Source organism: Carlito syrichta, unplaced genomic scaffold (assembly GCF_000164805.1).
Source record: "Carlito syrichta isolate Samal-C Ts95f unplaced genomic scaffold, Tarsius_syrichta-2.0.1 Scaffold308154, whole genome shotgun sequence".
NCBI classification, from domain to species: domain Eukaryota; kingdom Metazoa; phylum Chordata; class Mammalia; order Primates; family Tarsiidae; genus Carlito; species Carlito syrichta.
Genome location: NW_007252250.1, coordinates 240,732 through 265,785, shown reverse-complemented (window position 1 = coordinate 265,785; position 25,054 = coordinate 240,732). Strand labels below are relative to the sequence as shown.

Below are 25,054 nucleotides of genomic sequence, written 5' to 3'. Positions count from 1 at the left end.
CCCGAGTGCGAGGAGCCGCCGCCCCCCCTCGCAGGTGAGCGGCCCGCCTCCATGCGCCGGCCCCCCGACTCCCTCCCTTCGAGCCGCCTCCGTTTTCTCGCCTCGAGCGCCTTGCCCGTCTGTCTTCCCTCAGCTCCTTCCGCTCCTTCCCTGGGGCTCCCCTTCCCCGACCCCGGTCTCCTTCCTTTTAGTCTCGCCGAGTCTCCAAGTTTCTTCCCCCGCTGGTCCCTCAACTCCGCTAATGTCTTCCCTTCCCAGCTCTCCTACACGTCTCTCGCAGTCTCTCCTCCCTCGGCCTTTCCCCCCCTCCCTCCAGCCCGCCCTCCTTAGTGCCTGGACTCAACCCCCCCCCCCGTCCCCCCGAGGGTCTTCTTCCCTTTGGCTGCCCTCATCTTTGCCTCCTTAACCTCCGTCCTTTGCCCGCCACCCCTCACTCGTGCCACCTTCTCGGGCTCAGGCCTTGACCGTGGTTCCCCCCCCCCCGACTGACTGTTGGTGAGATGCGGCCTGTCGAGGACAGGCCGGACTCTGGGCGCGGAGGAGGGCGCTGAGCGCCGGCCACGGGCCCTGCCCCAGAGGGGGTGCCGTCCCCGGGGAGACACAGCCCGGTGGGACAGTCACAATGGCCGTGTTGTGATAGGGGTAACGCAGGGCACTTGCAGGGGGCACAGGGCGGAGTGACTGATGCAACTGGCCAGCCGGTGGCTTTCTCTCTCTAGAAAGGATGAGTAGGCGTTGACAGATGGAGAGTGGGAAGAAGGGCCTTCCAGGGGGCCAGAGCGGCACATGCAGATATGTCAAGGTGGACTGGGCCCAGAGGGGGACCTCTGGGAGGGTCTCCTGCTGGCTCTTGACTGGGGACGGCACCTCTAACACCTGCCTAAAGGCAGGATGTTTCTGGAAAGGAAGCTGCCATGAGAAAACTGAGTTCCTTAGAACCTGCAGGGGACTGCGTCCACCCACGCTCTTCGCCACCAACGCCTGTCACGGCTGCCTGAAGACACACTGTGCGTTGGGGCATGTACCTCATGCTCCCACCCAACGGGGTGTTCCTTGGGATCTTGAGGGTGGCAGCTGGGGTTGTGCTGCTGCTTAGGAAGCTTGCCTGAGTCAGGAAGCTTGGTGGGCTCAGGAGGGGCTGTGCAGGCTGAGTCCTAGTGCAGACCTGGGGTGTAGGGGACACTGCCTGCCTGTGCAGAAGGCCTGTCCAGCTCCCAGTGCCGTCAATCCCTCCGTCTGGGAGTGGGTGGCAGGAGTGCTGTCCCCAGGGCCGTGTTTGAGGAAGCTAGTAGCAGCCGGGGCCCAGGAAGTGCTCTGGAATCAGCTCTCCAGTTACTGTCTGACTTGGGATTGTTGCTGTGGTTCTCAGCTGGGCCCCCCAGTGGGGCCCTTGACAGTGTCTGGAGACGTTTTGGGGGTGTCACAGTCAAGGGGAGTGCTGCCAGGACCAAGTGCTGGCGGTGAGGCCTGGCTGCTGCACAGCACCCTATAGTGCACAGGCGTCCAGTCCCAACCCCACCAAGAGCTGTCCGGTCCAGGTGCAGACAGAGGCGCCCTGCTCCAATTCCTGGGGACAGATGTGGTCTTGGCTGAGCTGCTAGGGGACCTCATGAGGTGTGATTCGTGTGGGCTTTGTTTTGTGATTTACTGTCCTCTTCTTGGTGGTTAGTTTTGGTTGGGTCTTCTGGTTTTTTCCACTAGGGGAGAAGCTGCTTTTCTGGCCCCCCCTCTATTTTGGGGGGATCTGTAGCCAAGTGGCCTTAGCAGACCCCTTGCTTCTGGCTTTCATTAATTCAACAAGTACCACCTGATGCTGGATCATGGGAAATCGACATCAGTCAGTGGGAGGCAGATGACTGGACAGGTACCTCCTGTCACAGAGCCAAGGCTCAGATGCTGTCATAGGGTACCACAGGGGCTACAGAAGCAGCACAGAGCAGGTCCCTGATACTTTGGGGAGACCTCCTGGAAGAAGGGGTGTCTGCACTGTGCCCTGAAGGACACAGGAGGAGCCATTCAGGTGTTGTGCGGTCCCCAACATCACGCGGCATGGGGGCACACTCTCCTCTCTACACCACATGTGGTCTTCCCTGTGCACACCAGTTTTATGGGTCTTCCCCTAGAAAGTGTTGCCTTACAATAACCCCGTTTGTGGGGTGTTTCGCAGATGAGGAAACGGAGGCTCAGTGTGCTGAGGTCCTCAGCCTGAGCCTCACAGAGGTCTCACCTTGGAGAGGTGAGATGTGAACCCAGGCCTTTCAGGTCAGATCACACTGGAGTACTCACTCTGCACCTCTGTTTTTCTAAGAGGTATTGCAAAATCTGTTGGTTGGACTTTTTTTCCCTTTAAACCTGTGACTAATTCAGGAGATAAGCTCTTTTCTTTTTTATTTATTTTTTTAGTTTCTCCCAGTGTCCAAGGAGACAAGTTCTGAGTGTGAGTGTCCAGGCCTTTTCCCCTGTCCTTGCCAGCTATCGCTAGACTTCTGTTTCCTGATTGCTCCATCCCCTGGAGTTGGACACTAGCTGCTTCCTCCCTGGGAGGGTGTGACTCTGGGGCCAGAGTGGGAGGTGCCCAGGTGCCCTCTACCTGGGATCTGCCCTGGGCTTTCCAGAGCCACTCCTCACACTGCTGGGCTAGCCTGGTGGTGCACCTTCTCTGGCCACAGTGACCCCTCTTCCAGATGGGTGTTCCTGGCACCTGTCTTGCTGGTGGGTGGCGGGTTCTGCAATCAGCGAGGCCCTGCCAAGTGGTGGTGGGGATGCCATGACTATCACCCTGGCCTTGGAATCATGTGTACCCAGCCCTTTCAGATTTGGCCGCAAGCTGGCTGGAGGCATTGCAAGGTAGTCTTGCATCTCCTGAGTCACGGCCCTGTAGGAGCTGATGCTGGTGCCCCCCTGCTGGCACTGGGTTTTCTTCCCTTCTAGGGCTGCCAGCACGATCAATGGTGGAGTCCTGTAAGCTTCAGGGCAGCTCAGGTGGCTGTCCCTGGAGGCCCCCCAGAGGCCTGTGTGCCCTTGACCTCCATTTACGGGCGCTTGGGGCTGGGGCAGGTTAGGAAGGGGGGACAGATAAGGATGGGCCCTGTCAGACAGAGCAGTGTTTGGGTGGACAGACAGTGGCAGTGTGGGGGCGGCTCTGGGAGCGCAGCTGCCCCTGTCTCAGCTGGGAAGGGCAGGGCTGGTGGGCTCCCGAGGGTGGCTCTGTCAGTTCTGAGTGCCACAGCAGCAGGAGAAACCAGGGGTGACCCGGGCAGGGTGGTGCAGGGAGCCGGCAGAGGTAGTTTTCGTTTTTAATGGCTTCCTTTCTCTTTACGATTTCCCCTTCTTCCTTTTGCAGCCAGAGTCATGGTTTTCAAATGGTCGCTACAACCAGTGGTAGTCACTTCCGCTTTCTTGAGGTTGCTACAAGTTGCAGAGAGAACGGGGGTGGCAGGTTCCTGCTGGCGTGTCTGGACGAGCTGAGAAGCCCTGGAGTCACTTAGGCAGACTCTCCTGCTTTTAGGCTGTCCCTTGGGGGATCACTGTCTCCTGCCTGTCCTGCTGGAAAGTCAGAACCAGGTCTGGGGCCAGCTGGAGAGGCTTACCTGCCCAGCACCTACCGAATCAGGACCTGCTTTAGCTCAGGGTGTCTTCACAGCAGCCCTAGTGGGCTGTGTTCCCATTGCACAGATGAGGAAACAAGGCTCAGAGAAACCAAGTGCCTGGCTCAGGATCACCCAGTTAGTAAGAATGGAACCCACCTCACCTGATTCCCAGGGTTTCCAGCAAGTTCCATCTAGTTGGATGATGGGAGCTGAGAGTGAGGGCGTGAGGCCAGAGTGGCTTGAGTGTTTGTGGTGGGAAAGCATTTTTTTCCAGTCCTCTTGTGTTTGCATCTTCCTTCTGTTTCGAACCTGAGAACTGGTGCTTGCAGGGAGTTTACCCCCACTCCGTCAGCCTCCTCTGAGTTTGAGGGTTCACGGGGCTGCCTGGGCTCCTGGAGGCCCTGGATGCCACACACCAGAGCCCTCCTGCCCCGCTTCCCTGGAAAGCTGACTTCGGGAGGAAAGCCTGACCTCGTCCCTGAAGCAGGTGGTGATGTGGACAGGGAGGGTCTCAGGGTGGGGCTGTGGCCTGTGTCCTTGAACCAGGTGTCTCTGAAGTGAGCGACAGAGTTTGGTGTGAGAACTGCCTTTGTCTAGATACCAGGACATGTTGTCTGGGACGGGCAGCTTCCTGGATCTGCCACCAGGACTTTACTTCACAGATGCCCTGGTAGGGCCACCTCCTGGTGGCCCTGTGGCTCTACCTGTCTTCCAAGTGGGAACGGTGAAACTTCTCCACCGTGTCTTGCTGGAGACAGACGGGCACCTGTGGGTGCAGCATATGGGCTCTCGGAGGTGCTGCTTGGTGCTGTCCTCTGTCCTGCGGTGGAGGACTTGCCCAGCTCGGCGATGGCAGTGGGGGCCAGCGGTTGCCTTGTCAGCTCTGGGCGGCTGGGAGGTAGGGCAAGACCTGAGGCTGGCCCTACCCCGCCGTGGTAGCCTTGGGCTGGCAGCTTTGTTAAAAATCCTTCAGGCAACAGTTTTTATTGAGATGTAATTCATATGCCATATGCTAGTCATCTGTTGAAGTGCCCAATTCAGTGGTTCTTTGTGTATTCACAGCATTGTACAACCATCACCATGACTGATTTTATAACATTTTTGAGTCCGAGTCACTCTGTCTCCCAGGCTGGAGTGCAGTGGAACGCTCATGGCCACTGCAGCCTTGACCTGCTGGGCTCAGGTAATCCTTCTGACTCAGCCTTCCAGGTAACTGGAACTGTAGGCACATGCCACCACACCTGGCTAATTTTTTGTAGAGACGAGGTCTCAACAATTTGCCTAGGCTAGTCTCGTACCCCTGGGCTCAGGCAACCCTTTCACCTCAGCCTCTCAAAGTGCTGGTATTACAGGCTTGAGCTACTGGGCCCAGCCTCCTAACATTTTTTTAATCCCCTAAAAAGGAAACCCTGCTGCTTTTAGGAAGCCCCCTCCCCCAGCTCCCGGAAACTTCTAATCTACATTCTGTCTCAATGGATTTGCCCATTCTGGACATTTCACATAGATGGAATCACACAGCATGTGGTTTCTTGTGACTGGCTTTGTTCCCTTGGCTCAGGCGGTCCATGGATCTGCCTGGCCTCCTTACCACCGGGTGACCGTCTCCCTTGAAGGAAGCCCGTGAGTCTGCCTGGCCTCCTCACCACTGGGTGAGCAACTCCCTGAGAAGGAGGCTGTGTCTCTGTGTCTGGCTGCTTTACTCGCACGGCCGCAGGCCGGAAACTGGCAGAGTCATGATGAATTTGGCGGTTGGCCCTTGAGATTATTCTGGTCCCAGGTGTGCCCAGATCAGGAAATCCACCCGCCCCCGCCTCCCCGCCGTCGTGTGCTGGTGAGTCACCTTTGCTGAGCCTTCGTTTTCTCCTGTGACACAGGCACTCGGTGGTCGGCCCATCACGTTCCTCATCGGGACAGGAAGCAGGGGCAGGTCCCGTGAGGAGGTCCAGCATGTAGGCAAAGCCAGGGAGTCACTGCTGTGCACAGGAAGGAAGGTCCTGGGGCAAGGAGGGACCCATGGTGTATTTCCCCAGTGAAGCCACCGTGCTTTTGCCCTCCCCCAACATGTGGGCCCACGCCCAGCTCCCAGGTCAGCCCTGAGGCCACTCGCGTCTTCCAGCCTGCCTTGGGTGCTCCTGCACCTGCCTCAGCCTCGTGACTCAGGGAGCCCGCAGGAGCGGTGGGGCAGAAGGGATTTCACTTTACAGATGCCCTGGCAGGTGTGCAGGCCTCCCGCCTCAGAGGGGCAGGGACCTGGGAGACTGGCTGGCCTGTCTCAGCTGGTGTTCGTGAGCAGGTGTCAGTTACCACAGTGCCAGGTTCTGTCGGGTGCTGCTCTGGGCCCTCGCAGTAACCTACTAGGAAGGTTCTAGGGAAAGCCTAGTGCCCTGGTGCGTCATCACTGTGTGGCAGAGATGCTTCCAGGTGGTGGGTGAGCGCTGTGTGGGTCGCCGCACATCCCAGGGAGGCCGCGTGGACAGAGGTAGCCGTGCTCTCCAGCAGGCTGCTTAGAGACAGCCCTTGCGTGAACTGGATGCTTGGCAAGAGACCCGCAGGGTGAGCAGAAGGCTGTTGTCAGGATGGGTGCTGAGGCGGACCCTGGCTCAGTGTGTTCTTGTTTTGTTTGTTTGTTTGTTTGTTTTTTGTTTTTTTTGAGTTGGAGTCTCACTCTGTCGCCCAGACTGGAGTGCAGTGGCCGCTCCCGGCCACCACAGCCTCGACCTGCTGGGCTCTGGCGATCCTTCTGTCTCAGCCTTCCAAGTAGCTGGAACTACAGGCGTGCACTACCATGCCCAGCTAATTTTTTGATTTATTGTAGAGATGAGGTCTCGCCTGCCCAGGTGCGTCTCGAACCTGCGGGCTCAGGCAATCCACTCACCTCAGCCTCCTAAAGGCGCGGGATTACAGGCTGAGCCACCTAACCCGGCTCAGTGTGTTCTTAAAACAGCGTGGGGCGGTTGGGGAGTGGGTGCAAGGGGGGCTGACGTTTTGGTGTGGCAGCGGCAGAGTCTGGTTTCCTGTGCAGGACTGGGTGTGGGCCGCGGGAGGGCTGCAGCTGGGGAGTGATGGAGCAGCCTGGGTGGGGGCGTACGGGAGTGGGTCCTGGTCAGGCAGCTGGAGGAAGCCTCCGACTTCTGATGGTGCTAGGCTGGAGGAGACCTCAGGCGTTGGAATGGCTGAGCATCACAGCTACGGGCAGTGGTAGGCGTGGTGGGGGCAGGGCCTGAGGACCACAGCCTCCCCCAGCCCAGAGGGTCTGCCGGGGTAACACTGGGTGCTGGGGCGAGGTTGGTTCAGTGTCCAGCCAAGTCCCTCCAGGGCTGGCCTGGAAATGAAAAACTACTCCTCAAGTAAGAATCAAGTTGGGGTGGACCAGAGCAGGGGCTGCTCCCTCAGGCAGATGAGAGCCTTGCCAGCCCACTGATTCATTCCCATATGTGTTGCTGCACAGGCCCAGCCGGATACAAGGGCTCTGCCCCCAAGAATGCACCTTCTGGGGGCTCTGCCGGCTCTGCTGCTTGCCAGCCCCACATCTGAGCCCAAGCCATCGCCTTGGTGTGTCTCAGTTTCTTCTCTTGTAATGGGGTCAGCAGTCTTTCCATGGGGGCAGTTCTGAGAGTTGGTGGGGGGACGACTGTGGAGTCCTTAGAAGGGCGATCGAAGCCGGGCTCAGTGGCTCAGCCTGTAATCCCACGCTTTGGAAGGCTGAGATGAGTGGGTTGCCTGAGCCCGCAGGTTCGAGACCCGCCTGGGCAACTTGGCGAGACCTCATCTCTACAATAAATAAAAAAGTCAACTGGGCATGGTAGCGTGTGCCTGTAATTCTGGCTACTTGGAGGGCTGAGGCGGAAGGATCGCTGGCCCCAGCAGGTTGAGACTGCAGTGGCCAGGAGTGACCCCTGCACTCGTCTGGGTGACAGAGTGAGACTCCAACTCAAAAAAAAAAGGGCGATCGATATGATGGCAGGGCTGAGGCTCAGCAGCTAGTGGCACCATCATCATCACCTGATGTATCGGGAATGCCCCCCATCTTCCTAGACCTGTGGGTATGCTCGGGGGCCCTGGGGCGTGCAGGAGGTAGCCCTGGGAACACTGAAAGCCTGCTCTGGGGAGGTGGCACTGGGCATGGTGCCCCCAGGAGTGCTGGGGTGAGCTGAGGCACAGAGGTCAGTCAGCGAGCTGAAAGGATGGGGCAGGGGCTCAAGAGCCTGGATGAACGCCCAAGGGGGCTGCTTGTCACTGGGCAGGTGGAGGCTGGGTGCAGGTGTAAGCTGGGTGTAGGCGGGAGCCAGGATTCGGGGCCCTGAATGCCGAGACTAGGGGAGCCATTGCCAGGCTTTTGGCCATAGCGATCAAGAGGTGCCAAGTTTTGCTTCAGAGTGATGAGTGGGAAGAGCAGAAGGGCAGGGATGAGGGTTGAGTCACCGGTGCTGTGGACTAGGACCCAGGAGGGCCCAGAGCAGTGGGGTTCTTGAATACCTTGCTCATCTCGGGTCTAGCGTTTGCTGTGGTCTCCTGTCCTCTTGCTGTTGTGGCTGTCACTGGCCACAGGCTCTTCTCTGTGCTCCACCTGCAGTTGTCGTCAGCCAGGTTTTGGGTTGTTGACTTGGAGTCACCGAGGGAGACGGGCAGCCTGGGGGCAAGGCCCACCTGACCCAAGCCCAACCTTAGGATGGTTACCCAGGCTGGTGAGGGAGACTCCTGCAGGGATCCTGGCTGCAGGCAAGGCAGGAAGGAGAGCAAAGGAGGGCTAGGAGTCTGTGACCATTATGGGACTCTGCCCTGACAGCGAGCTCAACCATCCCTCTTCCTTGGGCCTGGGAGGTCAGGGGGTGCTGAGGTGCCAGGTGAGAGGGACTCGGGGAGGCGGCGGGTCCTGGCAGAGGGGAGTGGCTGGGCCCAGGAGGAGGGGTGGGCAGAGAAGGCGCGGAAGGGTGTTGGAGGAGAAGGGCTGGTGTTGACAGGCCTAGACTGCAGAAGAGGCCTCCTGTGCCGGCCTACTGTGTCCTCAGCAACCTCTGTGGGGACCTGGAGGGCGGTGGCCTCTGCCTCGGGTGGCCATGCAGTTGTCAGGAGGCAGGTAATGAGTGTGAGGTCTGGTCGGCGTCTTGCCTGCAGTGAGAGTGCCACAGATGCTATCCTCTGAGGCCTGTGAAGTGCTGGGAAGCCGCCCGACTCACGGGGGCTTCAGTTGCCCCATCCTGTGTTGGAAGGGTGACAGCTCTCCTGGGCGGGGCTCTTGTGAGCTTGGACATCATGTGCACAGCACTCGCACAGAGCCAGGATTGTTGTCACGGATCATCAGAGCACAGCAGCCGAGAGACTGTTCTAGGCCAGGTCTGCTTGGAAGTCTCGTAGTGTCCTTCTGTGGAGGGAGGTGTTGGTGCAACAGAGCCCAGGACAACATTGCCTGGTGCCTGGAAAGTGCTTCATGTGTGTTGGTTAGTTATGGGGGGTGGTGCCACCAGGCTGAGGAACCAGACACCGTCCTCCAGGGGTGGGAGCCAACTCCAGATGGGGACAGGCTCTGAGCCAGGTAAACTCCCTATGTTCTTCCCCTGAGACTGGCTCTCCTGTCCTGGGTTCCCCTGGGCCCTGGTCAGTGACTATTCTGGGAACCTTGCCCTAAACTTTTCCTCTTCCTTGTCCTGAGCCCAGGTGCTGGGTGGTGAGAGGATGGCTGGGGTGTTTGTGTGTGAGTGGTGCCCAGGCAACGGCCACCGCCTGGAGACAGCACAGACTTCCTCTCTTCCCCCACCCCCGCCCGCCACTCCTACTCAGCCTTGGGTGACTTGCTGGACTGTGCAGCTGCTGTGCGCCAGAGGTCATGGGCATCTGAGTCTGTCTAGCAAGTCCAGATGGACACGAATCTGAAGCCAGGGGTTCAGGCCCTGCCCCCCAGGGCATCCCAGCCAGATGTGGGGTCATGGCCGAGGACCCTCTCTGCGCAGTGTCCCACACTGGTTGACTCACCAGGCCTGAGGCTGAGGAGTAGGTAGGACAGTTGGCCTCAGGTGGGAAGTGACCCCTGGACTGTGGGCAGCGGCTTAGAGGTGGAGGCAGGTAGATGGGCTGGTGGGAGACCCGTGGTGTTCGGTGGAGCCTGGAGCATGTGTGATGGAGGTGCTGAGTTCATGGGCAGCTTGGGTGTGGTCAGGCTAAGCCTTGGTGGGCGCTGGGCCCCTCTGGTCGTGGCCTACCCTGGGCATGGCTGACATGGTGCTGATTGCACCATGTCTGCAGGGCGCCATGTTTTGGAAGTTTGACCTGCACACGAGCTCTCACCTGGACACGCTGCTAGAGCGGGAAGACCTGAGCCTGCCCGAGCTGCTGGACGAGGAGGACGTGCTACAGGAGTGCAAGGTCGTCAACCGCAAGCTGCTGGACTTCCTGCTGCAGCCGCCCCACCTGCAGGCCATGGTGGCCTGGGTCACCCAGGAGCCGCCGGCCAGTGGTGAGGAGCGACTGCGCTACAAGTGAGTTCCCCATCCCTGGCCCTCTCACACACTCTCCCTCCATGAGCCTCGCAGCTGAGATGTGCTGTGTCAGGAAACTCAGTGGGGGATGAGGAAACCGAGGCAGGGAGCAGCTGGGTCCCTGTACAAGGCCACACACCCCTGCAGACCAGGCCTGTGCTCTGGAGGGCAGTGGTACAATCATGGCTCACTGCAGCCTCAAGCTCCTGGGCCCAAGAAATTCTCAGCCTCCTAAGTATCTGGGACAATAGGCGCCGCACCACCACACCTAGCTGAAAGCTTTTTGTGATAAGATGTTCCAGACATACTTAAGATGAAGAGACTAGTGGACCGAATTTCATGGACTCTCATCCAGCTTTAACAGGGAACAGCGTTTTGCCAGTCTGGTTTCATTTTTCTGGTCATCCCCCAATTTTTTTTCCTGGTGTTTTGTTTGTTTTTGGACTTGGGGTCTCGCTCTCTTGCCTAGGCTGGAGTGCAGTGGTGTGATTACGGCTCATTGCAGCCTTGACCTCCTGTGCTCAGGCGATCCTGCCAGCATCTCAGCCTCCCGAGTAATTCTTTTTTTTAATTTTTTTGTAAAGGCGAGGTCTCACTATGTTGCCCAGGCTGGTCTTGAACTCCTAGGGTCAGGCAGTCCTCTCACCTTGGCCTCCCAAAGTGCTGGGATGACAGATGTGAGTCACTGCACCCAACCTGCAATTGCTGGGGTCGTTGTAGAATTGCAGTCAGTAGTGAGAAATGATAGAGAGATCCTGAGTACACTTTGGTGTCTCCCAGTGGTGACATTTTGCCAAACTATAGTAGGATATCACATCCAGGAGGGGACATTGGTGCAGTCCACCATCAAAATGAGCATTCTTGGCTGTGTGGTCCTCTGTGTGCCTGTGGGTAAAGTTTACTGCCCTTGGAGGTTTGTGTCCACCACCCCGGGACTTCCTAAGCTCCCTGTCTCCACGAGGATCCACACTGGCCTCTTCTCACGCGGCCATGACCCCTGGCAGTCATTTATCTGTCCTCTATACAGCTTTGCCATTTGAAAAATGAAAAGTGAACCATGTAATGGGCAACCTTTTGGGATTAGCTTTTTCTCAGCATGATTCTCCGGAGACGCCTCTGAGCTGCTGCATGGAAGATCATGGTCTTTTTCCTTTCGTGGAGGCTGAGTAGCCAGGTGGCACCAAGGCTGGCCTCAGCCACCACGTTCCAAGCCCAAGCAAGCACTCGCCCTTGCACATGGGATGGCCTGTGCAGCTTTCGTGTGGTTTTAGAGCACGTCGTTCAGGACAGTGACAGCTTCTCCTGGGAGTTGTTCATTTCCCTTCTGCATTAAGAGTGGCATGAGGGCAGTGCTGTGTCTACCTGCCCATGCCACCTTTGTGCCCAACTCGGGCAACTGCCACCTCCTGCCTACTACTCCCTGCAGCAGGGTGACTCCGAGTGCCATGTGGAGAGACAGGCCTAGGCAGGCAGGTCCTGTGGGAGAGCCAGGGCTCATCTACCCTGATCTCTGGCACTCACGGTCCCTTGAGTCCCTACCCCCCCCCCTCCACTGTGCACATGTGTCTCTGCGGAGGCTGGGGCCTGCCAGCCTGGAAGATGGGGCTTGGTGGGTCCCCTGCTGCCACTGGCACCTCTGGCAGGCCGGCTGTGTCCTCGTGCTCCCCAGTGTTCATCTGTCGGGTGCCACCCCCCTGTGTCTTCTCTCCCTCCGTCGCTCTGACCTTTTTCTGCCCAGAGCCCCTGTCCTTCCCTTCCACCCTGCCTTGGCCAGTAGCCCATGGGTGTGGACCAGGCTCTCACAGCACGGCAGGGGACACTGAAGCAGCCTGCATTTGATTCCTGTGCCCTTCTGACCCTGGGGTCCCTGCCCCAAGGAGCCCGCTTTCCAGGGGAGGAGGCACCTGCAAGGGCCCACAGTGGATGGGTGGGTCAGGCCAGAACTGGTCGCCCCACAGGGCCTTGGTGGGCACCCTGGGTGGGGCAGCTTTTGTCCTGGGAACTGTCAGGCACTATGTGTGTTTGCAGATGAGGTTAAATGAGCAAGGTCATTGGGGCTGGGGTGGCATGTGGGGCCATCGAGGAGCAGAACAGGAGGCATTCTTGGAGGGGGAGGGGTAAGGAGATATGCTTCAGGACCAGGCTCATGTCTCAGGGTTCATGGTGCGCTGGGGTGTTGGGGCAGAGGTGGCCCCGGGAGGGCCTTCGTTCCCCTTCACCCTGTCGTTTGCCCCTCTGGGGCCCCTTCCCTTCCTGACCGGGGTCCCCTGCCTGCCAGAGCCCCCCGTCCCATGCTTGCTTCCTAGGTACCCCAGCGTGGCTTGTGAGATCCTGACCTCGGACGTGCCCCAGATCAATGACGCCCTGGGCGCCGACGAGTCCCTCCTGAACCGGCTCTACGGCTTCCTGCAAAGCAGCGGCAGCCTCAACCCGCTGCTTGCCAGCTTCTTCAGCAAGGTCATGGGCATCCTCATCAACCGCAAGACAGACCAGGTGCTGCAGCCTTCCCGTGCGGTACTGGGGTAGGTGGATGGCCCTGGGTGTGACGCGGCCCTGTGCCCGCAGCTCGTGTCCTTCCTGCGGAAGAAGGACGACTTCGTGGACCTGCTGCTGCAGCACATCGGCACCTCGGCCATCATGGACCTCCTGTTGCGCCTGCTCACCTGCGTGGAGCGGCCCCAGCTGAGGCAGGACGTGGTCAACGTGAGCGGGCCTCCCTGGTGGCGGGTGGGCAGGTAGGCGGGATGAGCCAGGTGAGGAGCCGGTGACAGTGCCCGCTTGCTCGCAGTGGCTGAATGAGGAGAAGATTGTGCAGCGGCTGATCGAGCAGATCCACCCGGCGAAGGACGACAGCGTGAGTGTGAGGGCCACCCCACGCCCACCCCTTCCCAGAGTGGGTGAGGAGTGGAGCGTGGGGGCCCAGCATGCCCGTGCCCTGGAGAGGAGGGCTTCTCCCCACTCAGAGGCCTCCCTCATGAGGCGGGAGTAGGTACACACCCTGGAGGGGAAGGGTCCTCCCCAGGGCCTGTGCTGGCTGCTGGGGCTGGTGGCTTTTTCTGTCTCCTGCCTGTCCTCCAGAAGGCCACTTGGCAGCTCTCCTGTCAAGCTCCCATGTCCTCCCCAAAGCCCAGATGCCACAAGTCTGTCTTTCCCAGCCTGGGTCTCCTTTACCTCTGCCCCAGTGCTGGGTGTTCATTGAGAGCTTCATGTCCCTGAGGCCACCAAGAGTGGCCTGTCCCTGTGCTGGTCTTGGCTTCCGAGAGGATCAGGAACTTGCAGAGCAGAGACATGGCTCCAGACTCACCCAGGCCAGCCCCGTCCTGGAGAGCTGTGGCCATTTAGGCCTCTGGGGCCATCCACTGTGAGCCGTGGCAATCCAGGCCTTTGTGGCAGTCTGTTGTGAGCCATGGGTTGGGCCTGCTGACTCGGCTTTGCTTGTGCATTTCTGTCCCTTGGTAGCTGCTTCACTCAGGTTTACCTGTGGTCGCATGGCGGCCTTTATGTATTCATGCCATCATGCTTTCACCATGTTGAGTTTAGAATAGTGTTCATCACTCTGAAACTATCCCCATTTGCAGTCCCCGACTGCCCTCCTGCCCCTGCAGCCCCACACTACCTGGTCTCTCTGGGTTTGCCTGTTCTGTTCCTGACCTATTGCCGGGTCCCACACCCTATGGTCTGCATCTGACTTCTTTCCCTTAGCATAATGTGTCAGGTACCACCTCCCATCATTGCTGAGCAGTGCTCCCCCGTGTGGAGAGACCAGGCCTGGCGTGTCCACTCGCCAGATGGTTGTGGGTGGTGCTGCCATCCGTGTGTGGCCTGTGTGGGCCTCTCCTCCCAGGAGCCTCCTTGGTCCTGTGGGCTCTACTCTGTCTTCCAGCGCTTGGTGCCTCCACTCCCTCCTCCCTGACACGTGCGTCCCCGTGTCTGCATCCTTCCCTGGCCTGAGGGCTGGTGGTGGCCAGCCTGTGGGGGGCTCCCAGCACCAGCTGTGGAGGCCACATGGCCTGACCGGGTCCTCGTGTGTCTCTCGTCCCAGCAACATTCCAACGCATCCCAGTCCCTGTGCGACATCATCCGCCTGAGCCGGGAGCAGGTGATCCAGGGCCAGGACAGCCCAGAGCCCGACCAGCTGTTGGCCACCCTGGAGAGGTGGGTGTGTGGGTGGGGCCGGTCTGGGCATCCTCGGGGTCCCAGGGGCCCGCCCCGCACCTGACTCCCCCAACCCCAGGCAGGAGACAATCGAGCAGCTCCTGAGCAACATGTTTGAGGGCGAGCAGAGCCCATCTGTCATCGTCAGTGGGATCCAGGTGCTGCTGACCTTGCTGGAGCCCAGGAGGCCAAGGTGAGGGGCCGTTCTCCTGGGGGCTCCGGGACACAGGTTGGGCATCTACTGTGTGAAGCTACACGGTAACTGACTGTCCCCTTCTCGGTGGGAGATGAGTCTTCCTGTCCCGTTTGACAAATGAGGGCTCTGAGGCCGAGCCCACCCCCACAGCTTGAGGATCGGGACCCCAAGCTGCCCTCACAGGCTGCTGGGCCGCTCGCCTGTGGTGCTCTCCTCCTGTCTCCACCCTCTCCCCTAGTGGACCGTAGACGCCACCTGGCTCCCCACCCCATGGCAGCAGGCGCCACTGTCCTGCCCTGCTGGCTTGTCTGGACTGTTCAAAGGGCTCCAGAGGAGAGCAGTGCCCAAGAGCCCATGATGGCTCCTCAGTCCTCCAGACGTGGTTCTCGTACACTTGAGCAGGGCACACACCATGCAGGACTCACTTTGCCCTCGACCCCGCCCTGCTGCAGGTCCGAGTCCATGACCATGAACAACTTCTTCAGCAGTGTGGATGGACAGCTGGAGCTGCTGGCCCAGGGGGCCCTGGACAGCACTGTGTCCAGTGTGGGCGCCCTGCATGCCCTGCGTCCACGGCTTGGCTGCTTCCACCAGCTCTTGCTTGAGCCACCCAAGGTCAGGGAAGGGTCAAGGACCTGGGGGAGGCGGTGGCGGCAGGGCTTGCAGTCCTCAGGAACCAAACCTCCCTGCACTGCAGCTGGAATCGCTGAGGATGACATGGGGTGATCTGGCCCCACCGCTGGGCAACACACGGCTGCATGTGGTCAAGCTCCTGGCCAGCGCCCTGAGCACCAATGACGCAGCCCTGACGCAGGAGCTTCTGGCACTGGATGTACCTAACACCATGCTGGTACGGGGACAGGGATGGGGCTGGGGCTTGGGTAGTGCTAGGGCTGGGATGAGGCCTCTGTTGTGCCAGCCTGTGTCCCCCCCCCAGGACCTCTTCTTCCACTACGTCTTCAACAACTTCCTGCATGCCCAAGTGGAGGGCTGTGTGAGCACCATGCTGGGCTCAGGGACCCCTCCCAATGGCAGCTCTGAGACGCCCATCCAGAACCCCGTTGTGAAGCACGTGAGTTGGGCTCCTGGGTTCCCTCCCTCGGCTGTCCCCCTGGGTGCACCAGGTGCACCACCTCGAGGCCTGCCCTCTGTGCCCCCTTTCCCCCCCACCCCCACAAGCGTCTGCAGGGTGTCAGGTGCAGGTCATGGAGGCGACAACACTGCCCTGAGCTGGAGGGTGGAAATGGGGTGGGCCTGTGTGCGCCAAGTGTGTGTGTGTTGGGGTGTGTGTGGCCACATATGCTCCCTGGAGAAAGACCTGGGACTTGGGTGGACCAGGGGGTGGGGCCCAGTCTCTGTCCCTCTCCCTCACCCCTGGGTGAGTGAGCTGGGGCCTGGTGAGGCGCCTGTGGGGAAGGGGCCTGCTGTGTTGCTGAGTGCGCCCCACACAAGCAGATTCCAAGTCTGCCATCCTCTTCTGCAGCTGCTGCAGCGGTGTCGCCTGGTGGAACGCATCCTGACATCCTGGGAGGAGAATGAGCGCATGCAGTGGGTGCCGCAGGGGGCTGCAGGGGGAGGGGAGCGGCAGGGCTCGCCACCTCTGCCTCTAGCTGCGGCTTCTGCTCTCGCCCAGGTCTGGGGGCGGCCCTCGGAAAGGCTACATGGGCCACCTGACGAGAGTGGCCAACGCCCTGGTGCAGAACTCAGAGAAGGGACCCAATGCCGAACAGCTGGGCCAACTGCTGAAGGGTGAGGGGCCGGCCCAGCCGGGGGACGTGGGGAGCTTGGAGGCAGGGTGCTCACGTCCTCGCCCTTCTTCTCAGAGTTGCCCGGCGACCAGCAGGAGCAGTGGGAGGCCTTCGTGTCAGGACCCCTAGCAGAGACCAACAAGAAGAACATGGTGGACCTGGTGAGACCCAGCTGCTCTCACCCTGTGCTGCCGCAACCTCCCCTCGCACCTGGCCACTTCTGCCCCCCCTGGTGTGACTCTGCAAGCCCTGACGCCCATCCCCCTCAGGTGAACACCCACCACCTGCACTCCTCCAGCGACGACGAAGACGACCGTCTCAAGGAGTTCAGCTTTCCTGAGGAGGCCGTGCTGCAGCAGGTGGGCCTGTGCCGCATTGGGCCGTGCTGGGTAGAGGCCGGCCTGCCCAACTCTTTACCCTGACCTTTGCGTCCCCACAGGCCTTCATGGATTTCCAGATGCAGCGCATGACCTCCGCCTTCATCGACCACTTTGGCTTCAACGACGAGGAATTTGGGGAGCAAGAGGAAAGTGTGAAGTGAGTGTCCTGGCGTGGGTTGGAGCTCTGCCCTGCCTCCCTGTGGGCGCCTGCGCCCACCTCTGCCACCCCTCTGGGCACGCCCTGGCTGTGGCCTTGTGTGTCTTACCTCCTCTCAGCTGAGTTCTAGCCCTGCAACCTCCCCTCCATGAGGAGTGCCGTGAAGGCGAGGACAAACATCTCTGTGGTTGGGGTGCAGAGCAGACTCCCCCCAGGGCTCAGCTTTGGGATCTCCAGGGCAGGGTGGTACTCAGGGTTTTGGGGGCTGCGGGTCCTGACGAGGGGGCTGTGGGGCAGAGCTGAGCCTCTGAGGATGCCTTTGTTGGAGAGCAGGGGTCCACCAAGCACTGGGCCCACAAGAGACTTTTCTAACTACCAGTCCTGCTCCTTTCTGTTTGTGGGACAGTGCCATAACATTGGTCAATCTGGGTGCTGTGGTCACGAACTTCTGTTTGTTGAATTTTCTGCCACAGGCAGTCAGAGAAAAAAGTTAAAATTTGCTCATATTTTGTAAACTAATTGCATGAGCAACCTGGTGTCTGCAGAGGCAGCGAAGGGAAGGTGACCGGGAGTCTGGTTGGGAGGCCAGGACAGGAGGGTGGGGGTACTCGCGGGAGGCAGGGCTCGCTGAGATGGCAGACAGCAGCTCCTGTACCTCTGCCAGAGCCACTCCGACCTGCTGGGCCTCATTTGTAGCTGTGGCCTCCCAGAAGTCCCTGCACCAGCCTGTCTGCCTGGAGGGCGTGGATGGGGTCAGGAGGCTGCATGGTGAGGCGCTGCTGAGGGGAACAGAGGTGTCCCCAAGAAGGGGATGACTGCAAAGGGCAAGTCCATGTGTCACTGGGAAGATGTGGAGGCCACCGCCACTGGAGACAGGACATGGAGACTTCCTGTGATTAGACTGTGCAGGAGCGGGGTGCTGGCATGGACAGCTGACTGGGGCAGAGATGAGAGCAGGGGGCCTGCCCCACATTTGCTCTGGGCTCCTCTTGGATATTTTCTCATGGTGTTCCCACGACCACCTTGGCAGCAGGGCTCCCGAGCCCGGTTATAGCCACAGAAACTGAGGCCTCGGGACATAGCTGGATAGCATGGAAGCTGGCTTGTTGCCCGTGGTCGCCCTGTGGTCTCTGTGCAACACAGGGGAGGGGGCCCTGTGACAGCCAGCGGTCAGCTGTGGCCTCGCTGAGATCCCTCAGGTAAGATTTCATGTTTGCTGCCTCTGTGCCCAGCATGGGGCCTTGCAAAGTGTCGGTCACTGCTGGTCAGAGGCCCACACCGAGCAGGAGGATGGAATGGACAGACTAGTGAGTAGTGTTGGGGTGACTACTGCCTTTCTGGGACGAAGCTGTGTTACCTCTTTCTCCACCAAGATAATCCCAGTAGGATGGAGAACTTTAAATGAAAACAGACTACACCAAGAAAGAGTTCTAGAATGGAAGGTGGATGACTGTTTGGATAATCCAGAGGCTGCCCTGTGGGGCTCCTGTCGCAGGTGAAGCAGGGCCACCTGAGAGGCGGCCGGGGCAGCGAGACATCAGCTGTGTGCCTGCACGGCCTCAGCGCCGCTGGTTTCCATGCTTAGGAAGGAGATAGGACAGTGCCCATGTGCAGTGCCTGTGTGGGCAGCTGTGAGCATGAGGTCCACAAGTGCCTGTCACATGCTTGGTGTCTGGTCAGGACCTGGGATCTTTGTGGCAGAATGTTTTGTGATGTGAGATAGTGATCCCTTAAAGTGTCCCTAGCACATGGGCAGAGCAGGTCCCTGACCATTGGCCCCCATGTCAGGACTTGTGGGGTCCTGGTGGGAGCATTTTGTTTAAGTTCAGAAGAGGTGCCTTCTACCCATAATTTAGAAATTCAGCCACAGGCAGTAGGCATCTTAAGATTAAGAAACATGCTTTCTCATGCCGTAGCCTGTGCTCTGGTTGTATGAGTTTTGTTGTATCGGCAACCCATGTTCGTGCTTGACTGGATCTTTCCAGTGCTTTCCAGAAGTAAGCACTAGCCAGTCTGCCTCCCTTTCTCTGGCTCTGCCCACTCTCACAGAAAGCGAGAGGGAGGACGACAGCCGTGGAACTAAGCGTCCTGACATGGGCAGGTCAGAGGGGTGTGCTTGCATTTTTCATTGGTTTCACCTAAGTGGTGTGTGGCTGCTGGTGTCATTGGAGGCCCGCACAGGAGACCAGCACAGGATGGAGCAGTGCGTTGTGTCAAGGGGCTGTGAATGCCGATGCTGGGTCCTAGGCAGCATCCATACACACACAAACATCTCATGTGGTGGTTAACTCGAGTCCTCAAATGCTGGTTGAGGCAGACTGTTCCTTGGTTTTATGAGTGGAAGTCTCCTGGGGCTGCCCCAGCACTAGGACCAGAGAGGAGTTACACTGTCCCACCCCTGGGGCTGGAGCTGCTTGCGCAGCCCGTGCCCCCAGCCCCATCCTCTAGGTATCTACAGGAGGCTGAGGCCAGAGGGCAGAGCGTGGCCTTCTTGGACCTCGGCTGGGACCACGTGTGCCTGGCGGCTCTGCAAACATCCATAGCAGCCATCCTGTGCTGGGGTGACAGATGTGTTTTGGGAAGTGGGTGAGCGTGCAGATGCGGACCATGTAGGGAGTGAGGGTCAGCGGAGAGGTGTGGCCTCATCCTGTGCTGCCCCTGCCCCCGCGTGCCCTTCCCCCTCAGCACCCTCTGTTTTCTCTCCTAGTGCACCTTTTGACAAGACAGCCAACATCACCTTCTCCCTCAACGCTGACGACGAGAACGTGAGTGTTGCCTGTCCCTGGCTGCAGCTGGTGGGGGGCACGGGTGCTGGAGACAGTGCAGCCCATCCTCCCGCCTGCCCTGCAGCCTAATGCCAACCTGCTTGAGATATGCTACAAGGATCGCATTCAGCAGTTCGATGATGACGAGGAGGAGGACGAGGAGGAGGGCCAGGGCTCGGGGGAGTCTGACGGAGAGGACGGCACCTGGCAGGGCCGCCAGCTGGCCAGGGGCGCCCATCTGGGCCAGCCCCCCGGTGTGCGGTGAGTCCCCTGCCAGCCTCCCTTCTTCCAGCTTCCACCGTGCAGTGGGGCCACAGGGGTCTCCACACACATTTGGATTGAGGCTAAAGTGAATGAGAGAAAGATGTGTTTGTGTATCTACTGGAGGCACTTTGAACGCTGAGTGGTAGAAATCTAGTAAGCTACAGAGAGGAAAGGGCCATCTGTGGCTGGAAAAACAGGCAGGGCCTCCTGGTGTGGCCTGGCCTGGTTCATCTGCAAGCTCCGTCCCTCCATCCCTCGACTCCGCTTTCCCCGTGATGCTCATGCACATTTCCCCAAAAGGAGTAAGAAGGTCCCAGGAAGCTTCTTTCCCTAATTCCAGCAGAATGAGAGCTGATGATGTCCCCCTCCAGTTAGGCTGTGCCAGGTTCTTTGTACACATGTGACATGGTATTTCTCTAGACTGGCTGGCCCCAGCATTGCGGTGATGAGTTGGATTCATGCAAGTCGATCTGTTGGCATGAAGCCCACTTGTGGGCTGCAGCTCAGAGCTTTTTGATCTGGGAATGAGAGCCTTTTGTTCTAACTGTTATTGACATGTCACATGCTTATAGACAAGTGTGTGGACACCCCTTTGTCAGTGCCCAGGAGCATGACCGTCCCAGCACACCCATCATGTCCCTGCCAGCCAGGATCCTCCCTCCCGAGGGTAGCACTGTCCCGGCTTGCCCATAGGATGGTTCTGCCTCTTTTCCCACTTTATATGAGCACATGGCATCTTAGCACTGAGCCCCTTTCTCATGCTGGTGCGTCTGACTTTGCCTCGGTCTTGCCCTACCCTTGGCAGGTGTGCCGTGGTGCTGGCAAGCTTTGATGGGTTGGTGGTGCCTCTGCTGTGGGCTCTTGGGAGACTCTCGTAGCTCACTGTTGTGAATGTAGCTGCTGAGAATGTGAGTTGCTCCCATGTCACTGGTGCATGAGTGTTGTACAAATCCAGCATCACAACTTAGCGTTTTGCTTTTTTCTCAGAGTTTTATGGTGCTTTATGGTTTTTGGATCCATTTTGAGCTAATTTTTGTGTGTGGTATGAGGTAGGGTCCCACGTTAATCCTTGCGTCCGTGTGGATAACCACTCTTCCTGGCACCGATTGTTGAAGACACTGTCCTTTTTCTACTGAATTGTCGTGGCATTCTTGTAAAACATCACTTGACCATATGCATATGTATGTGTGAGGGCCTCATTCTGGTCTCGCTATTCTGTTCCTTCTGTCTATGTTTGTCTTTATCTAGGGCCACGCTGTTGCTTTGTAGTGCGTTTTAGAAATGGGAAGTGTGGGTCTTCCAATCTGGTTCGTCTTTTTCAAGATCGTCTTGACTATTCAGGAATCCCTTGAGATTCCATATGAATTTTAGGATCAGCTTAATCTGTTTCAGCAAAGAAGCTGGGGTTCTGATGGGATTGCACTGAATCTGTAGGTCACTTTGGGAACTATTGCTATTTTCATAGTGTTATGTCTTCCAGTTCATGAACATGGGATACCTTTCTATTTAGACCTTTTAACATCTGTTTGAACAATGTTTTATAGTTTCTAGAATACAGGGTTTGTATTTCCTTTGTTAAATTTTTTCTTCTTTTTTTTGAATTGGAGTCTCACTCTGTCACCCAGGCTAGAGTGCAGTGGCACACTCACAGCCTACCCTAGTGTCAACCTGCTGGGCTTTGGTGATCCTTCCACCTCAGCCTTCCAAGTAGCTGGAACTACAGGCATGCACTACCATGCCTGGCTAATTTTTTTATTCATTGTAGAGATGAGGTCTCGCCAAGTTGTCCCGGTTGGTCTCGACCCCACGGGCTCAGGCAGTCCACTCGCCTTGGCCTCCCAAAGGGATTATAGGCTGGGATTATAGACTGAGCCATCGAGCCTGGCCTAAATTTACTCTTAATATTTTATTCTTTTTGACGCTATTGTAAATGGAATTTTTAAAAAATCATTTGGCGATTATTTGCCACAAGCATATGGAAATCTCGTGGGTTTATGTATTAATATACTGATTGTGTGTTCTTCAGCCTTGCTGAACTCATGTATGGATTCTGACAGTGTCTGTAGGTTTTTTTCTTTTGAGTCAGGGTCTCATTCTGTCACTTAGGCTGGAGTGCAGTGGCACGGTCATGACTCACCACAGCCTCCAACTCCTGGGCTCCAGCAGTCCTCCCTCCTCAGCCTCCCGAAGAACTGGGATTATAGGCATGAGCCACCATGCTCGGCCCCCTTTCTGTGTTGGCTCAGATCCTTTCCATCATGCTGCAGCTGCCTGCAGTGTTCGTTGCGGTCACACGTGCAGGCTGCAGCCCAGGAGCAGTGGGCGGCACCAGGCAGCCTGGGTGTGCAGAGGCCCCACCAGCTAGTGCAAGTTTACTCTGTGACGGCCACACTGTTGGCGATGTTGCCTAGTGCTGCATTTTTCAGAATGTGTCCCTGCCGTTAGGCAATGTGTGACTGGAGTTGAGGGCCATGTGGGTGACGGGCTCTCAACACAGTCCCCGTTGTATATTAGCACTCAGCTAGGACTTTGAGAGCAGCTACAGGTGCCTGGTGTTCCCAGGACTGAGGACACGGCAGTGGCGAAAGTCAGCCATCTCTGCCTTCCCGGAGCTCCTAGCTGGAGGGAGAGAGCCAAGTAAACCCTTCATCCAGAGGTGGGTCCGGTGGCCTGTGAGTAGGTGGCATTGGTGACCGTGGCCAGGAGGTGGCTTGAGAGGTGGCCGACTGGTCCATCTGCCCTGGCTGCTGCAGCCGCATCCTGGCGCCCTTCCTGAGGCCCATCCTGTGTCCTGTGTGGTCAAGGGCTGACTGCCATCTTCGCAGCTGTGTGCAGTCCTGCCCACTTGTGCTCTCACATGGAGCCCACGACTCCTCCTCCCAGTCCTCCTGGTGCCTTCACACCCTGGGCTCCTGGGCCCCTCCTGACCTGCCCATTGCCCAGCAGATGTCTCCAGCTGGGCCCAGACTGTGGAGGGAGTGGCGGGTGTCAGCCGGGCTGTCCCACACTGCTGACTGACAGTTTCACGGGCAGGAGTGGAGGCAGCACAGACAGTGAGGATGAGGAAGAGGACGAGGAGGATGACGAGGAGGAGGGTGATGGCCGGGCAGCCCATGAAGGGGCCAGCCCCTCCTCTTACCCCAGCCCTCAGCCTCCAGGTGCGTGAACGGGCCGCTGTGGGCAAGTGCACCCGGGAGGCCACCTGTCTGAGCTCACCCTCTATCCCGTCCCCCACCTGTGCCCCAGGTTCCAGCTGGACAGCCACCTTTGACCCAGTGCCTATGGATGCCCTTGCTGGCCCCCGAGTCTCCAGGGAGGAGGAGCTGTGCTCCGGGCCCCCAGCCTCACAGGGGCCCCTCGATGTGCCCCAGAGCCCCCTCACCCAGAGCCCAGCCAGCCCCACGGCCTGTGACGGCCTGCAGCTCAGGTGAGGGCGGGGTGGCATGGGCAGATGGTTCTGGGATTCCCAGGCCAGCCTTGAGCACTGACCCCCACGCCCCTTGTACTGCCTCTCTTCTCCAGGTCTCAGGACTCCTCACCCCCCTCAGCACCTCAGGAAGCCACAGGTGGCAGCAAAATAGCGGAACCCTCAGGTGAGCCTCTCTACCCTGCCCACGGGGGCCGTGGCGAGAGCACCTGGCCAGCTCTCTGGGCAGCGGCTGAGATGTGGCCTCTCGCACTTCCACAGCCCCCTGCCAGGCCTTGGTCAGCGCCAGGGACCTCCAGGTCACTCTTCACAGGACTGGCTCTGCTCCCAGCTCCTTGGACAGGTGAGAGTGGGCAGCGTGGGGACTGCTAAGGGGAGGGTTTGGTGCCAGAAGTCTTTCTCCTCCTTTTGGGTGAGGTGGGCCTGGCTTTGGCTTGTCCCTGAGCTGCTCCAGGTTGCCCCTCAGGACCCCCAGCCCCTGTACCCTGCAGGCTATTCCTTGGATGGCCTGGGGTATGAGGCCCTTGCAACCCTGGGGTCGGGAGTGGCTCGGGTGGGTGCAAAGGCTCAGGAGGGCAGGAGCCGGTGGGGGTATCCTGTGGGCACGTCTCGGCACAGGAACCAGCTCCTGGGGTACCACTGTGAAGCACGAAGGGGTTGCCAGTCCCCTGCCCAGGGCTGTGTGACCTCTGGTGCTCCGTTGTCTACATCCTTCCGGGTGTCTGAGTGTGACCACAGCCACTCAGTGCACAGCCCCCACCCTCACCTTCCTGTGAGTCCCTCCTGGTGGGCCCGGTGCAGACACCCAGAGCAAGCCAGAGGGGCAGGCGCTGACCGCTATGCCTGCACTTGCCCACAGTGCAACCAGAGACCCCTCTACCTCTGTCCCAGTCTCCGGGGTCCACCAGCTCCCCCAGAACACAGAGGGGGAGAAGACCCCAGAATCCTTGGGGCTTCCCCAAAGCCAGAGGTGAGCAGCCAGTGGCAGGTGGGGTGGGGTTGGGCCAGCAGGGCTGGGCTGACCCTGGGTGTCCACTCTCTCTTCACAGTGCTCAGGCCCTCGAACTTCCTCCGATGCCCTGCAGCTTTGCCCCTGGAGGGCCCGCACCCCCGGGCTCCCAGTGAGTGCGGCTGCAGCTGGGGCGGGCTGGTGGAGCCTGTTCACTGATCCTCACGACATCCTCTGTTCCCAGGTAGCTGCCTGGTCGCAGCGGTGGCCGAATCCTCCGTCCTCCTCGTGGACCCCCGGGTGGGGGCAGGGCGGGTCCCACGATGGCCCCGTTGTCCTCCTCACCCCCCACATCCTCTCCTCTGGACTCCCAGGAGGCTGGTGCCAGGGAGACGGGCCCTACCCCCCATTTGCACTGAGAAGAGAAGTTTCGGAGCCTCGCCTCCTAGAATAAAGATAGAGAGTGGAGTAGCGCACGGGAGAGCCGTATATTATGTCACAGGTCTATCGGGAGGGCATGAGGAGGCGCGCTGTGCTGAAGGCGGCTCCAAGGCACAGCCCTCTGCCTGGCCCCGTGGAGCTGGGCTTGGGGTCCCGAGGCCGCCGCCCCCTGTCCTGGTGCAGACGCCCATGCCCACCCCAGCCTTTCAGCTCAGGTCCACCGTGGGGACGGCATTAAGGGGTGTCAGGGCCCAGTGGGGCCGTGCCTTGTCCAGACCCTGCACTTTTGCCCAGGCTGGCCCAGCTCTGGGTCGCAGAGGCCTCCCTGCAACACCCCAGGGGCCCTGAAAGGGGGTTCAGTGGGCCCCTGCGCCGAGTGTTGGGCCCAGCCCTGTTGCCAAGTGGCCTTGTCCCAGCTCCCTCCTCCCAGGCGGGCGTGAGTGTGTGTGCGTTCATGCCGAGCTTCTATTTCATATTGCAAATATAAATAAAGACAGTTTACGATGCTG

The 25,054-nt window shown here is 59.1% G+C and overlaps 1 protein-coding gene across 1 annotated transcript; it reads left to right on the top strand.

The window, feature by feature from the left end:
• Positions 1-6: 6 nt before the first annotated feature.
• PPP6R1 (protein phosphatase 6 regulatory subunit 1) lies at positions 7-25,054 on the top strand. The gene is made up of 23 exons (XM_008065087.2): positions 7-34; positions 9,831-10,063; positions 12,370-12,556; positions 12,629-12,766; positions 12,852-12,917; positions 14,106-14,218; positions 14,298-14,411; positions 14,867-15,029; positions 15,112-15,264; positions 15,352-15,486; positions 15,898-15,962; positions 16,048-16,163; positions 16,238-16,323; positions 16,432-16,521; positions 16,602-16,699; positions 19,407-19,464; positions 19,550-19,725; positions 22,762-22,886; positions 22,975-23,155; positions 23,251-23,321; positions 23,417-23,498; positions 24,015-24,125; positions 24,205-25,054. Exons 2-23 carry the CDS (start codon positions 9,837-9,839, stop codon positions 24,278-24,280), a joined length of 2,631 nt encoding a protein of 876 aa, XP_008063278.1. The 5' UTR covers positions 7-34; positions 9,831-9,836; the 3' UTR covers positions 24,281-25,054.

Coding starts and splice junctions, on each gene's coding strand:
- PPP6R1 (XM_008065087.2), top strand. CDS start 9,837: ATGTTTTGGAAGTTTGACCTGCACACGAGCTCTCACCTGGACACGCTG. Junction 12,767..12,851: donor TGAGGCAGGACGTGGTCAAC/GTGAGCGGGCCT, acceptor GCTTGCTCGCAG/TGGCTGAATGAGGAGAAGAT. Junction 16,164..16,237: donor GCTGGGCCAACTGCTGAAGG/GTGAGGGGCCGG, acceptor CCTTCTTCTCAG/AGTTGCCCGGCGACCAGCAG.